General features: G+C 39.9%; 1 protein-coding gene across 14 annotated transcripts in view; it reads right to left on the reverse strand.

Moving 5' to 3' along the window:
- Nucleotides 1–1181: 1181 nt before the first annotated feature.
- The window catches only part of LOC131686758 (protein zer-1 homolog), a 52196-nt gene continuing 38536 nt past the window's right edge, over nt 1182–14841 (reverse strand). For 10 of the 14 annotated variants that reach the window (XM_058970724.1, XM_058970725.1, XM_058970722.1 and 7 more), the window contains exons 3-12: nt 12543–12920; nt 12260–12482; nt 11977–12195; nt 11708–11910; nt 11475–11646; nt 11249–11410; nt 11027–11188; nt 10820–10969; nt 1860–2105; nt 1182–1800 (exon numbers count right to left, since the gene is read on the reverse strand). In XM_058970724.1, coding sequence (XP_058826707.1) covers nt 1618–1800; nt 1860–2105; nt 10820–10969; nt 11027–11188; nt 11249–11410; nt 11475–11646; nt 11708–11910; nt 11977–12195; nt 12260–12482; nt 12543–12920 — 2098 coding nt within the window. In that variant the 3' untranslated portion in view covers nt 1182–1617. The remainder of the gene's footprint in view (nt 1801–1859; nt 2106–10819; nt 10970–11026; nt 11189–11248; nt 11411–11474; nt 11647–11707; nt 11911–11976; nt 12196–12259; nt 12483–12542; nt 12921–14841) is intronic. The other 4 variants (XR_009305180.1, XR_009305179.1, XM_058970727.1 and 1 more) reach the window with 4 other exon arrangements.

Raw genomic sequence — 14841 nt, forward strand, 5'->3', positions numbered from 1 at the left:
AGATCTTTATTTTATTTTATTTTTCAATTATGATACCAATATCAAAACCACTTTTAGAATATAAACACTCGATTGCCGTACTGTATAGCTTTACCTAATTGCAAAAGTACCTGAAATTACCTAACGATGATTTCTGCGATTTTTTAACGCAATGATCCAAATAGTTTTGACAGAAGCCATTTCATTTGTTCGTCTGTACTGTACAAAATTCATTAATCGTCAATTTAGACGTTGGTTCAAAACGATTACAGCAACATTGTATTCAATTGCAAAGGGTTTGGAAGATGCAATGGGAGAGAAGTGTCTTCAAAAAATCTGTCAATTTCCGTGGCCATCTATTCATAGATTATGGCGTGTAGCTTTTTAAAAAGAGTGCAGACATAGGTAAATCTGACTGAAGGATGAAGCTATTAGACTAGCAGGGCGATAGTAGAGGACAAAATACAAGAGAGTCTCGGAGAAGGAAATTTTACGCCAACAACAATGAATACCAAGATTATAGATGAATGTGTGTACACTGGCGACCACAAACAACGACACAAGCAAAGTAATACGTATAATATATTCTGTCAGGAAGTTGGAACGTAGTAATGGTGCAAATAGAAGATCCTCGGCACAAAGGTAAGCGAAATTCGAAAACAATTTTTTGAGTATTTGCCTATTTTATATTTAAAATGATCTCCAAACCATACATTATTATATGACATTACGAAAAAAAACACAAAAACATGGTGATTTTTAAAACATACAGGGAACATTTGGTCGGTGTTAAGTCAGAGTGAACTAGGTCGCAAAACCCTAGAAAATGAGATAATCATTGCGCTGGATAAAGAATTTCTTCAGCTACATTCGACTTTTAGCAGGTTTGAAATATGTTACAATAAGCAAGAATTATAGCAAAAATTTGTTTCAAATTATAACGTAAAGGATGCTGCGATTAAAACTTTAAATTCGTTTTTCTCGAGTTCAATGCAATGTCACTTAGTTCGGTCTGACTTAACACCGACAATTTTGGGGAAGAATACTTACTAAGCAAAGTGCCTTACCGGGCAACATGAATATTGGACCAAACAGAAAACTGGAGAACCAACATGAGTGTACAGAAAAGGGGCAAAAGAACAGATGTATCCAGTCCACGTGAGTCCTATCTAGTGTGCGATAAAATGAATGATTTCTGTAGATTCTTTTTATCAATAAGTTTTGTTTTATTAATGTCTACCTGAATAGTAGCTAAGTATAGCAAAGCATGTGTGTTTTTCCGTTTGCTCAACAATTAGCATCGTTATGATTTTGCAAATAGTTTCTTTTTACGATAGTGTTAGCCTTAATTTGATAAGGTGCCAAATTGGTGAACTCTTCTGAATATAGTTAACATGCGGTTTTAAATATCAACATGGGTGGTGTGCTCCAGCAATGTTACCTATATCACTATTATTTTTGTGAATAATTTAAATCGTTAAATAGTTGTAATATACATGCCTTATCCTACTATTGGTATTTCGTACGGCCAGCCTTGCTTGTCTAACTTTGCGATTAAAAATAAAATTTACAGGTTACAATAACATGGGGATTGGTATTTTTTGCTTACCCAATGTTCCGACCGATTAGTTGCAGTTCTCAGCCGTCTAGTTCCATCTTCCGGCATTGATCAATGGTGTCGTTGAAATTTCGACAGTGTGTTAGTACCATCTGGGCCAGCTCTTTTAGCCGATGATATGGCTGAGAATGTTCTATTAAAGCTTGCAACAACTCGATACCACGTTCCTTTTCAACCAGTCGGCAGTATTTTGTGGGATATACCTAAAATATTAATACGAACATAAAAATGTATTCATGGCTATCTTCCCTTCTCTACTTACTTTGGTCAAGTTCGCCAAGGCCCAGACAGCCCAATGTTGACAAGCGGGAGTGTGGTAGCAACGAATCAATCCAAGAATAGGCTCGAAGCTACGGTAGTTGATGTTACGCTCGGCCGACAAATCCCATCGCTCGATCGCTTCCACCATGCGAACCAAAACACGGTCACGAGTGGGCAAAGCAATGACCCATGCTGCTTCCCCATCCGAAGCGATATGGGCGAGAACGCCAGCAGCGTTGTAGCTAACCTGCAAATAGTAAATTTCAATTTGCAATGATTCGGTCGCCATACGTTACACGTATTCCTCCACTAACGTTAACTTTCTCATTTATTTAATTTTTCACCTTCTTTATGACATTCAATTAGCTAGAGTAGAGAACGTTATGAAAAGTTAGAGCCACAGTACTCCAGTGAGCGCAAGGATGTGAAATATACAAATCGGAAAACTAGAAGTGGAAGGGTCATTAGAAACAGGCTTAAAATCTTTTGTCATCTGCTAGTAGGATTCGAGTTTAATCAAAGATAGGATTCGAGCATATGACAAATAATCCCACCTGGATTGGGTATCTGATTTTCACTAGGGTAGCTCGTACCCTGGTGGGCACCGCGGGAAATTTGGGTTAGAAATTTTGTGTTAGCGGTGTGTAACCACAAGTGAGATCACGAAATGCACAATAACTTTGCTTTGGTATCTAGCTTTTTCTGTTTAATTGTAGTGTGACGGCCGAAAACGTTTTTAATTGTTGTTTTATTGGTATTTAGAAAAAAAAAAAGATGGGTAGGTAATGTCAGACACATAACCGAAGTGAAGTAGAATACATTTAGGCTGTTAATTCGAATGCTGCAATTTTTGCTATCTTCTGCATTAAAATCAGCTATTTTGATATTTGTTACGATGTATTGTCCCCCGTTGTTATGGTGTATTTTACCCCAGCACAGGTGCGTTTTGCCCTGTCCATTATTCAAAGAGCAATTTATAATGATTTTGAAAGATTGAATATTTTTCATGTTCCTGAATATTTTGCAAAGCGATTGTGATTTCAGAGTAAAATATTGGCTGGCTAAATGATATCATTAATTGAATTCTCCTAATTGATGGTCTATAGAAGTTATGATTATATTTTCTTAGGGGTGTATTTCATTCCATCTACCCCTACATACGCTTGCATTACATTCATATAAATCACCTGCGACGCGTTTGTGCAAATGGAATCTTGGTCATACCTCGAAAACTTCAAACGTGCACCCACGACACATGCGTGGCAAAATTCAAATGATAGATTAAGTTTTATTTTTTGTGTTTCGAATTCATCTCGTCAGTAACTAGCACCATCTGGGTGTCTAGTTAGACGATGTATCTAAACTAGTACCCAAATTAGCACTAGTTAGACACACAAAAAATTCCAAACAGTTCACACGACACATGTGAACGTTCAAAGCAACTGACTTGTCCCGAGTGATGTCCCGGGAAGCAAGCACAGAGGCTCAGATTTTCTGACGAGAAAGCTTAGATGGGTACTAGTTTAGATACATCGTCTAACTAGACACCCAGATGGTGCTAGTTACCGACGAGATGAATTCGAAACACAAAAAATAAAACTTAATTTAAGTTAGGTTTTGTGCCCTTAATGCACAAAGTGGTTCAGTCAAATTTTAGGTTTGTTCCAAAGTTTCATGTGGGTAATTACCAACTCAATTATTTTGAAGTTATTTCCCTGTCTTTCTGGGTAGGGCTGGGTAAATAGGCGAGCTTGAGAGGATATTTTTTAATAGGGCACAGGAAATGGGCGCGTAGTAACCCAATGCAAATGAAAGGGCGCGTGCATCTTTACTTCAAATTTCATGAAAATATCGAATTATTTGAATATTTATGTGCAAGAACCACCAAGTAGACAAGATCACAGTGGATATTAAGTATCATTTACATAATAAAACCGCCGTTTACAGAATAATTTTGTAAATAATAACCATTCGCCTCTGGTTTGTCAAAAAATGTTAGTTTAGCCTTAGCCTTTTATATTCCATATGAGAAGAAGGGCCTAAGTCGAAATCTCGAAGAAAATGTATGTTTCGCCGTTTTGTTTTCTTTAATTTTAAATAGATCTATAAACAATTTTTAATAATTTTTACCTAAATCTTGTAGTATTTTAGTCGCATGATGCCATAATATAATCCCGTCATACATGCAGCAGTTATACAAATAAACAGTGTTTATAGCGGCATATTTTTTTCTTCGAAACCAGGTGGAACAGTTATAGTTAAGTTAGTCCTGGTACGGGTCAGGTGGATAGATTGGGTAATGGCTGAGCTGGTCCATGCGGACGACATGCACTCCATAGGAGAAGAAGGGATGATGGACGGGGAAGGGTATGAAAGGTTTGTTGAGCGTAATTTTAAGTCATTTAGTATGTCCGTCCATAAGTCAGTACAGTGCTTATCTGTCTGGGTTAGCGTGGGCGTTTACTAAATGTATAATAGTGTGATCGCAAAAGGCTCGAGAATTTGAATGCTAGCGTGCCTCTAACTTTGCGTGCATAAATTCTATTTTAGATTCGTGTGGCCATTCGCATATTCACCTGTATTCTTGAACGATCGCGCGCGGGCCATGAATCTGATAATTAATTTTTAGTGTATGGTAGAGGGACGTGTTGTCTGGTGAATATGAGCATCATTCTTGATTGGTCCAACTGAAGGCATGAGCCCAGGCTGATCGAGAGTAGAGAATTCCGAACGTAGCCGGTCTATGATCACGCGAGTGGTGGGTTAATTCTTGAGACCGCGGTTGTAAAATTATAGGTGCTGAAAAGTTCACTTAAGTAGGGGGGTGTTTTAATGTTAGCGAAATTGTGAGTGTGTATGGGAGAATATACAATTGATTGTGTTAGTGAGTATTAGTATGAACCTAACTTAAGATATAGTAATAAAAGGAAAAATAACATGCCGAATGTTTCTTTTTTTAGGTCACTAATCGTGCATTGAAGAATGCCCAAAAACTCTGAACTAGGCCCCGTCGACTAGTCTGTCGGGCATTTGGAGGTTCACTCTCGAGATCGGGATTGTTACTTTATAAATGCTAAACCATCCACTTAGTCACCGGGGTGTTATGCTTTTAACGAGATCGTGGATGTGGTCGTGCATGGATGATCGCGAAGGACTCGAGCATTTGTATGTGGACTTTTTTGTCGCGTGGACACATTATTTTTCTAAGCGTGTGGCCATTCGCATGTTCGCGTATTCTTCAATGATCGCGCGTGGACGTCTTGTCTAGTTTTTATTTCTATTGGTCCAACTAAAGGCATGAATTTGGGCGGAGACTTTCGGACGTGACCGAATCATGATTGCGCGAGCTTAGGTTCTTAGGTTACAACGTTCACCTAATCAATCAGGGTGTTTAAATATTGGCGAGATCGCGGGCGTTCGTATTTGTGACCAGGTTTGTGTTATCGCGTAGACCACGTTTGTACGTTTGGAATGAGAGATTGTTAGTGTATATGAGAGAATAAGCAATTTGTGTTAGTGAGTGTTATCATGGATCTAATTGAAAATATAGCAACAAAAGATGGGTACCTGCAGAGAAAATTGGGCCCTAAACCCACATTGTATATTATTTGACCATGGCAGTGGATAATAAAGGTCGCCAAGTTAAGTACTAAAATTGTTCACAATGTAGCTTGACTAAAAAGAAAATAATCGTATCCCAAGTTTCTGTAATATAATCACTGTAATACTGCTTTGGTGGAAAAGCCCCCGGACCACATCAAGGTACAGTATCATGCAGTGTTTATAGCAGCATATACATAGATAATATGTACAAAGTTGACCCAGTTTGCCCCGAGTATCAAATCAACGGCTGGAACATGTTATATCAGTATTCAATAAGCCAACATCAACCACCCCTTCGCACGCGCACACTTGCAATCCGTTTATTGAACTCCGAAAAAAAGAGCGTTTTGCCTTTTCTGCGATGTGTGCTGATCATTATATGCATGAAACTGGCACGCCTGTGCCTCATTGGATGGAATGATGCCTGGCGGCAGTCATTGAATATATTCCAACCGAAGAGTTTGAGCTGACACAAAACGTAACAGCTACCACGAGGTCAGAAAGCAAACTGACGAATTTTCTCTTATGTGCCGTTTTTATACCAGGCGAAGTTCATTGGATAACAAAGAGGCAGTCCTAGCAACACTCGCTGCTTGGTTGAATATTACGGACCAATCAGTTTTAATTGTCTATGTCGGTGGTGCACTGGCAGTGTTGAAAAAAATAATAAATTTCTGCATTTGGATTGAACCATAAGTTTTCAAATTGCTATAACTATTTTTTTTTTTTTTTTTTTGAAAACTCGTAGATAGTTACCGTCTTCGACAAAGTTGTTAACCAAGGTTTGAACTATAGTTTCATGGAGCTAGTTTTTCATATTGAGCAAAATAGCGATCTTCATTTTTTTTTTTTAACGGGCTGATAGGACTGCAGCTTATAGCTTGAGGGATCTCGGTCCGTCCCGCGAGACAAAATTTGCAAAATCGGAAGGATTAGCGACTGTCCGCCAAATAAACACCGGTCCTCGGGAGGACTAAATTTTGCGCCTGTTTGTCTCGAAGTGTGTAACGTCAAGTTCTCTTTTTTGTCTGGTCCAATGTATCCTGCTATTGTTAGGAGCAGGATACATTGGACCAGACAAAAAAGAGAACTGCTAAGTCGTCAGTGATGCAATTAAAACTTCACATTGGTTCCGCTTCTATTTTCTTCCTGATCTCCTCATGGGTCCCCTAGGTCAGAAGCGGATCAATCGAATACAAACTATTTGGCGCAAGTTCAGAGCGTGTATCGTCGTGTCATCTAGTCTGTCATCCTATGGAAAATCATCCTACCATCGCCTTGGGGTCAACGTCATATTGGCAAATTTCGCATTGAATCCGCTTCTGTCTCTTCCTAATCTCCTTTTTGTCTCCTAGGTCCGAAGCAGATCAATCGACTATTAATTGAAACGGTAAACATACTAGCAGTATGAATCCTTACCCGCGAATACTTTTCCTTCAACTGTGCTGTTTCTTCTCTATCTTACAACTGTGCTGTTTCTTCTCTATCTTATAACATAACTCGATTATCCCTGTTCTAGTCAATATACATATTCATTACATTATGGACCAGGCAAACTCTTAATTTTTATATTATTACATTACAGCAAAACGGATACTTCTTGCATCGAATGGGTGGGCTCGTCGTTTCCGCCATCGTTTTGGCCTACGTACGGTTATATCCGTTGGAGAAAAAGCTTCGCCGATCTCGAAGCTTACGTCAAGTTTAAAGGAGTGAACAAAATCGTGGAAATGGGTTTAAGACCTTCGCAACTGTTTAACGCTGATGAATCCGCATTATTCGTTAAACTGATTGCATCTCGAACGGTAGTCTTGTGGGATGAAAAAACTGCATCTGGCCGTAAATTGAATCGAAACATGGCTTGTGCGAATATGGACGGAAGCTTGAAATTAAAACTTATGTTTATAGGGACGTCTGAATATCCGAGAGACCTTCCTCGTGACAAGAAAGTTCTACCGGTTTCTCATTACAATTCGAAGAAGGCTTGGATGACCCGACTCATGTTTCGAAAGTGGTTTGACGAGGAATTCGTTCCCGCCGTGCGAAAGTTCTGCAACGAGAACGGGCTTGAACCAAAAGCGTTTCTTGTCTTGGATAACTGCTCGGCTCACCACGATCTCTGCGATTTAAAAAGTGACGATGAATTGATCCAAGTTATCTACTTGCCTCCCAATGTTACAAGCAAATACCAACCCATGGACCAGTCCGTAATCAACGCAATAAAAATGCGTTATGAGAGAAAGCTTATGTTAAAGTTGGCTGTCTGGATTGGTTGTCCAGCTCGTGGGATGATGTTTCCGCTTCAACAATAAAGCATTCTTGGAACAAACTAATTGTCAATTTCCTAGAATTTGAATATCATGAATCTCCACCGGTGGAGGATAACATGCAAGAGCTTAAATCTGTCATAGCTGCTGCAGACAAAGCTGTCGTACTCAAATCATTAGATAATGTAATTGAGTAGTCAGAGATGACCTCCAAGAAGTCAGAAAACTAACATCTCTGCGAAACAACCTAACTGATGCTGAATGGAAGAAGGGCATCTAACATCCAACATCTTATACATTTATTTTACTAGGAACATTCTGGAATATAAATAAAGTTCCATTTGATTTCAAAGTATTTTTTTCTAGATCGTCATAGAAATCAACTAATGAGCCCCTTGAAATCGATGACTTTCAAACGTCAATCAGTGTTTGACTTTTAGTTTTGACGTAAGAGTGTCTTTTAGTTGGGGCAATTTGCGCTGTACTGCTTATATTAAACCCGTTGAATGGAGGCCAGTTGTTTGTTTTTTATAGACTTTGGAAACCCCTCCCTTACAAATATGTCGTCCAGGATCTTCTTGGTGTACTCGAGCAAGGTATATTTGACTGGACGTGCGATTGCAAACGTGGATCGTAAATCGATGATTACTAAGATAGATATGCCCCCAAACTTCGCATATGGTCTATTGCATCGTAAAGACTTCCCAGACAGTACGAGAGACCAGTGTTCGCTCCATGGGTGTGTGCTTCTCTGGTTTACCATTCACTGCACTTTTCCGCATCACCTGTAATTCCAGGCCACCAAACACGTTCACGCAGGATGCTTTTAAATTTTGCAGTTTGTGGGTGCCCTGCGTGAGCCATTTCTAGAGCTTTTAATCAAAGTTCCTCGGGGACCACGATACAACCGTTCTTTACGAGCATACCTTCCTTAGCATACAAGTCACTCAATACAACTTTATATCTCTGTAGATCCTTAGGCCAATCTGACGATTCCAGTGCACTCGTTGGACTGTGGTATCACGATTAGTAGCGTCTATAATTTCCGTCTCAGTCAAAAATTCAACAGTGTTTGCTTCCAAATGGGCAATTTCCCACGGACTTGTTTCTTAATTGAAAGCCTCATCGTTTCCACAATACAAGCGAGAAGAAGGATCAGCAATGTTCTCAACATCATAGCGGTAAGGACTGAGTCGTAATGCACATCCATCTGCTCGAGTCAGTGCCCTTTTAGATGTTTCTCGGGTTCTATTTAAAATGAAGGTTATGCCCTTGGCATAGGTGCACAACGTAAACTGTCGTCCTAGTGGAAAATGCGAAAAATATTCTACGGCCCAAAGCTTCGCGCTGATTCTGGGCATACTTTTTCTCTGTGTTGGTGAGGGCCTTGGACGCAAAACTAATTATTCGTGGGGACCCCTTGTTGTCGATTTGAACGAGTACTGCCCCTAAAGCATTAGGCGAAGCATCCGTATATAAAACGGTTCTATCCTTTTCACAGAAGTACCCCAAAGAAATGGTACAATTTACGATTGATTCCTTAAACAGCTCAAATGCCTTCGTCTGTTCCTGGTCATAGCTCCATGTTTTCGATGATATGACTGCCTACAAAGGAGATGAAATTTTCGCAAAATCTTTTATATATGGGCTCACAAAAGCGGCTACACCCAAGAAGCTTTACAGCTCTGATGCATTTGTAGGATGACGAAATCTTCGGATATCTTTTATTTTAATTTCTTCAATGTGGAAACCGTTCTCGTCCAGCTCATGTCCCACGAACTTTATCGTATTTCGATCAAATTCACACTTGGTCGTGTTTAGCGTCAAATTATATGCTCGTAAAATCTGTAACGTATTGGCTACAATTTTTCGAAGTTCCTCCAAACTTTCAGCGAACAGAAGAATATCATCGATATAGACGATTTTATTCTTGTCAGGTTCCAGAATGCGGCACATTTCCTGCTGAAAAAATTCGGGGGGCGCAGAAGTAACTCTCTCGTTGATGCCACTAGACTCCATTTCCTTCAAACGGCATTTAGCTGGCTCGCGACTGGGTTTTACTAAAATATACTGGTTAACACCACACAAGGATGGACCAGATATTTAAGCAAGGATCTGTTACACTCAAGTTTTTTTTTACGCGGTTTTTTTTTGCGCGGTATTTTTTTACGCGGTTTTTTTTTACGCGGATTTTGAAATTTACGCGGTTTTCATTTACGCGGATTTTGGAATTTACGCGGTATCCATCAATGAGGTTCCCTTTATCGCGGATTCTTAAATTTAAGTGGTCTTCATTTACGCGGATTTTGAAATTTACGCGGTTTTCATTTACGCGGATTTTGAAATTTACGCGGTTTTCATTTACGCGGATTTTGAAATTTACGCGGTTTTCATTTACGCGGATTTTGAAATTTACGCGGTTTTCATTTACGCGGATTTTGAAATTTACGCGGTTTTCATTTACGCGGTTTTCATTTACGCGGCTCGTATCCCCCGCGTAAAAAAAAACCTGAGTGTATTTATCAACAAGGGTACTGATCATTTATATGTGTATTCTAACAACGGTATACTGCTAGAACTGAAGTATTTATTGAGTATTTCCACAACTGAACTTTGGTATGCTCTATACGTTCATACTGGAAACTAATTTATCATTCGAAATGTTATCTGTCGCCATTTTTGTACAACATCCAGAAGAGCCTAAACACTTTGTGTTATAATCACCTTCAGAAAAATTGAACCTGGGACATGCCCATAAGTTCAATCCCACGGTCTGCGAAGAAATAAATAACCATTTCATAGAGATTCGCCAATAAGTGAAAGCGCAAAGCCCATAATACTCCCACAGGAGCTAAAATGTTTAAGTCATTTTAAGCGACGTCGGCATTCGGCATGAAAAGATACCTCAACTCAGGGATGCCTCCTGTTAGTCGCCTCTTACTCTTACGACATGGTAGCAAGTACCAAGGGGGTCTATTCTTTGCTCAAATACTTCGAGAGATTTCAGCTCGCTGGATATCACACGGCTTGTACAATCGAGTGTTCGTGGAATGGAAAACGAAAAGGAAAATCAACAGTATGAGATTCTTACCTCAATTCCATCGCTAGACGAATCAAGCAGATCGGCGAACTCTGTAATGAATTCTGGCGTCATTAACCGTGGTCGTAAATCCTTTACTTCTGCAACATTTCCCAGCAAACCCATCATATTCCGCAATAGATCGTCTTTCTCCGGAAACAACTAAAATCACAGCTCACGATAACAAAATGTCGAACTCTACAGTAAAATGACAAATACCTTCAGACAACCTAAGAAATATTCCATTCCACGGCCGTCCAAAAAACGTTCGCAATTCTTCGCCGTTTCATCGGTCACATTCCACATAGTAGACCACGCTACTTCCATAACATCGTCAAAAATTTTGCGCGACAGCCGATCACTGATCAAATTAAGCATTGTCTGAAAAAAGTGGTGTTATTAGAACAATAATGATGACATGATAATAGATTCAAAATTAACCGAGATAGCACCCAAATCTCCGAGAAACATCTTCTGACTTCCGTCCACCTGACAAGCTAGCGAATTTAACAGATAAATGGCTATACGCTGTACAAATCCTTCCTGCTCTCGGTAGGACACACCGTGAAGTAGAATACGGACTAACCTTTCATACTCGAATAACTGCAACAATATGGATAATGTTATCTATCATTTACATGGGCGGATTTTTTTTTAATTAACCCACCACATCTTGTGGTATGTTGAACTGACACAACGTTAGACAACCATTTCTCATCATCGTGTCATCTGTCAGATGTGTTGACATTCCATTAAGGAGCGTATGGATGATATGATTCTTCAGAGGAACTCCGAACTGGATCTTATTACGTCCTTTTACTATATAAAACAACGTGGCACTGAAAAATAAAGAGAAAAGAAAATTACCACTGCTTTCGAGTAACGTCAAATAACGTGTACCTGCCACTGATTTGTATATTTTTTACACGGATGTGTTTGTCCATAGCGGATAACACAACATCCAACGCTTTGTGAATTTGCTTGCATGTTTCGAACCGAAGCAAATGATAGAGATCATTTAGAACTTTCGTGAGCAGCTCATAGCGATCCTGGTAGACGGAAGCGGCCACCAAAATTTGGTCTTCTGTCGCTTCGCCAGCGATCTGAAAAAAGAAACAAAATTTAAGTGACCTGCAAGATATCTCCATATAGCTAAACAGTGAAATTACTTTTACTGCAGGAATATCGTGCCACTTGCAGGCCGAATGAGCGGTGTAGTATAGTCCAAGAAAATCCAGCGGCCGATCGGCACGGCTAGCCAAGCCCGGGATATCCGAACTGCTAGCAGTATTATTCGTCTTCATCGCTACTCCATCCCCGGCAAGATTCGTGCCAGAAATATCTAAATGTCGCAGGAGTGGTAGATTTTCAACTAAATTTGATAACAACTAGAGAACAAGTAATATGTGAATAAACATCGATTTTATCGGTGAATAAACATAATGTATTTACCTTATTTGGAGTCAGATAATTTCCGTCCACATTTGCTCTGGACACAGACAGATCCAAAGTTTGCAAATTTTTCAACTTGCAGAGTGTGGAAAACTCGTGATCCAATGGCCAAACGTTGAACAAAATTAGTGCTTTCAGGTTGGGTAAATCGATCAGAGCTTGCAGGCTGAAATCAGCAAATATGCATGCTGTTAGATCGAGATACGTCAGCTCCCATAGATGGCTGGAACAAAAACTGGTTACACACCTAGTTACATGACCTACTTCGCTTATTTTAACTCACCCGAACTGAATCATGGGCTGCAGCACAACACCGTTGAGGATCAGTTGACGCAGCTGAGGCAGAACCAGCTGGAAATCTATCGGCGTTTTCTCATTCGGTTCGCTGTGCTTCAGCATATCGACGAACCGACCCAGCTCGAGCGAACGTAACTGGCGGCAGTTCTCGATCAAAATATTCCACGACGCAGTCGTTATTTTGTTGCAATACCACATCGACAGAGAGTTCAGTTTGTGCCGTAGCAAAATACGCATACCCTCATTGGTGATCGTACTGTTGCGTAGCCGGATGTTACGCAGCGGTGTCTTTTCCGTATCACGGAATATCTGAATAAAGCGGTCATTGATGTCTTGGCCGCAGTCCTGCTGGTAGCGCAAGAATCTGAAAGAGGAACAGATGGTGAATGGATTAGATATCAATAGAAAAAAGTTTTATATTTAGCTTTATTAAAATTCGATCTAATCTATCGAACAATGTGTTGATAACTTTCCTATGACTAATATATTTATTTATTTTAACATTGAAAATGCTAAACTATCTGGGTTACGTGTCGTTCTGAAATTTGTGGATTACCCCGTTTCACAAAAATCTGGCATTACTTTACCTACAAATGGATATAGTTGGGTCAGATAGATAGAACATAGTATTTCAATCTGTGTTACTAACACAATTGTAAAGGTTCTTCTAGATAAATATCATTTTTAGTTTTTATTTGGCTTTTCGGCTTTCTCCCGAAAATCATTCCCAAGGAAATAGAACACCAAAGTTTTTTTAGAAAGAGCTATTATCCAGCAAACCTAATGGTCGAAACTACTAATTTTTACAAAAACCATATTCGAGAATGCATTCTTTCCCAGAAAAGCATTACTCAGAATGAATTAATACCCAGAAATGCATTCCTCAGGTAAAGCCATTTCTCAAAAAAAAATTGAAAATATTGATAAAAATCAATCATCTTATTCAGAATATTGAATTAAAAATAGATATTGAACGTTGATTCAGCTTCTGCCTTGTGACAGAAGCGGTTAATTTGCGTCATTGCGCGTAGTGCTTCCCTTTGAATTAAATATCTGCATATGTTTGTAAGAGGTGCAACAACCGTCAGAAATCATTCGTTTTCGAGCGCTCGATCGAGATAGAAGTGTTTTATTGCCAGTCCGAGTGGTGTATAGCGACAAAGAATAGTGGTCATCCGCGTTCAAGGTTATCTTGCGCACTCTCCGCCTCGTCGAGGTATCAGTATTTTTCCCATCTTTTGTGTTTCTGTTTCTGAGTACCGTTACCCGGCCAGTGACCAGTAAAGTTGTATTCTTTTAGTAAGTCGTCTGGATACCGTTACATACAATAGTTAAGTATTATTTTGCATTTCCACTTGGTTCTCTTACTAACGTGAACTGGGCAATAGGCCCGTGCAAAAATGACTTCCCCTGATTGCGGTTTATTTCAAGGTGAGATGGACGTCGAAACAAAATCAGCTCCCCGGCTCAAAGTATATCCAAACTCGGCAAACAGACTTTTCGTGATCTTTTTTCCGGACCAACGACAAAAAGTGTTTGAATCTATTGCAGATTTCTTGAGTTCTGACGGACCGGTACTCGGCTGTGACAGAAAAATTCACCCTGGTAAGCTTCGGGTGGTGGTAAACAGTTTAAATCAGGCAAATGATATTGCTGGCTACGGGTCTTTTACGAAGGACTACAGGGTGTATATTTCAGCTAACAAGGTCGAAGTCTGCGGAGTAGTTTCCGATTCGAATCTAAGTTGCGAGGACCTGCTGAAACATGGGACTGACTGTTACAAAGGCCCAATGCTTAAGCCAGTGAAGATACTGGAGGGCAAACGTTTGCATTCAGCATCAGTCGCAGCTGACGGGAAGAAAATATACGTCAACTCAGACTCTTATCTGGTGACCTTCGCCGGTTCTGCTCTACCCGACTACCTCCTCTTTGAAAAGGTTCGTCTACCTGTTCACCTTTTTGCGCCGCGGGTCATGAACTGTACTAATTTCAAGCAATTCAGCCTCCCATTGTAGCAACAAAGCCCGTTGTGGGAAATGCGGTGGGAATCATTCGAATGATTCCTGTGGAAGAGATGTCGAAAAGTGTCTCTACTGCCGTTATAAGCATATTTTTCCCATGTTCTATGGGATTCCCTATATACATGGGACAATTATGTGTAGAACGGCAGTCTACTGTAGGGGAACCCCACATGATCTCCCGGTATGTCCTGCGTACAAACAGTGCGAGGAGAATCTTAAGCGTTCCCTTCAGGGACGCTCTAAAGGATCATCCATAAATGGCGT

The sequence above is a fragment of the Topomyia yanbarensis genome, chromosome 3, assembly GCF_030247195.1.
Source record: "Topomyia yanbarensis strain Yona2022 chromosome 3, ASM3024719v1, whole genome shotgun sequence".
NCBI lineage: Eukaryota > Metazoa > Arthropoda > Insecta > Diptera > Culicidae > Topomyia > Topomyia yanbarensis.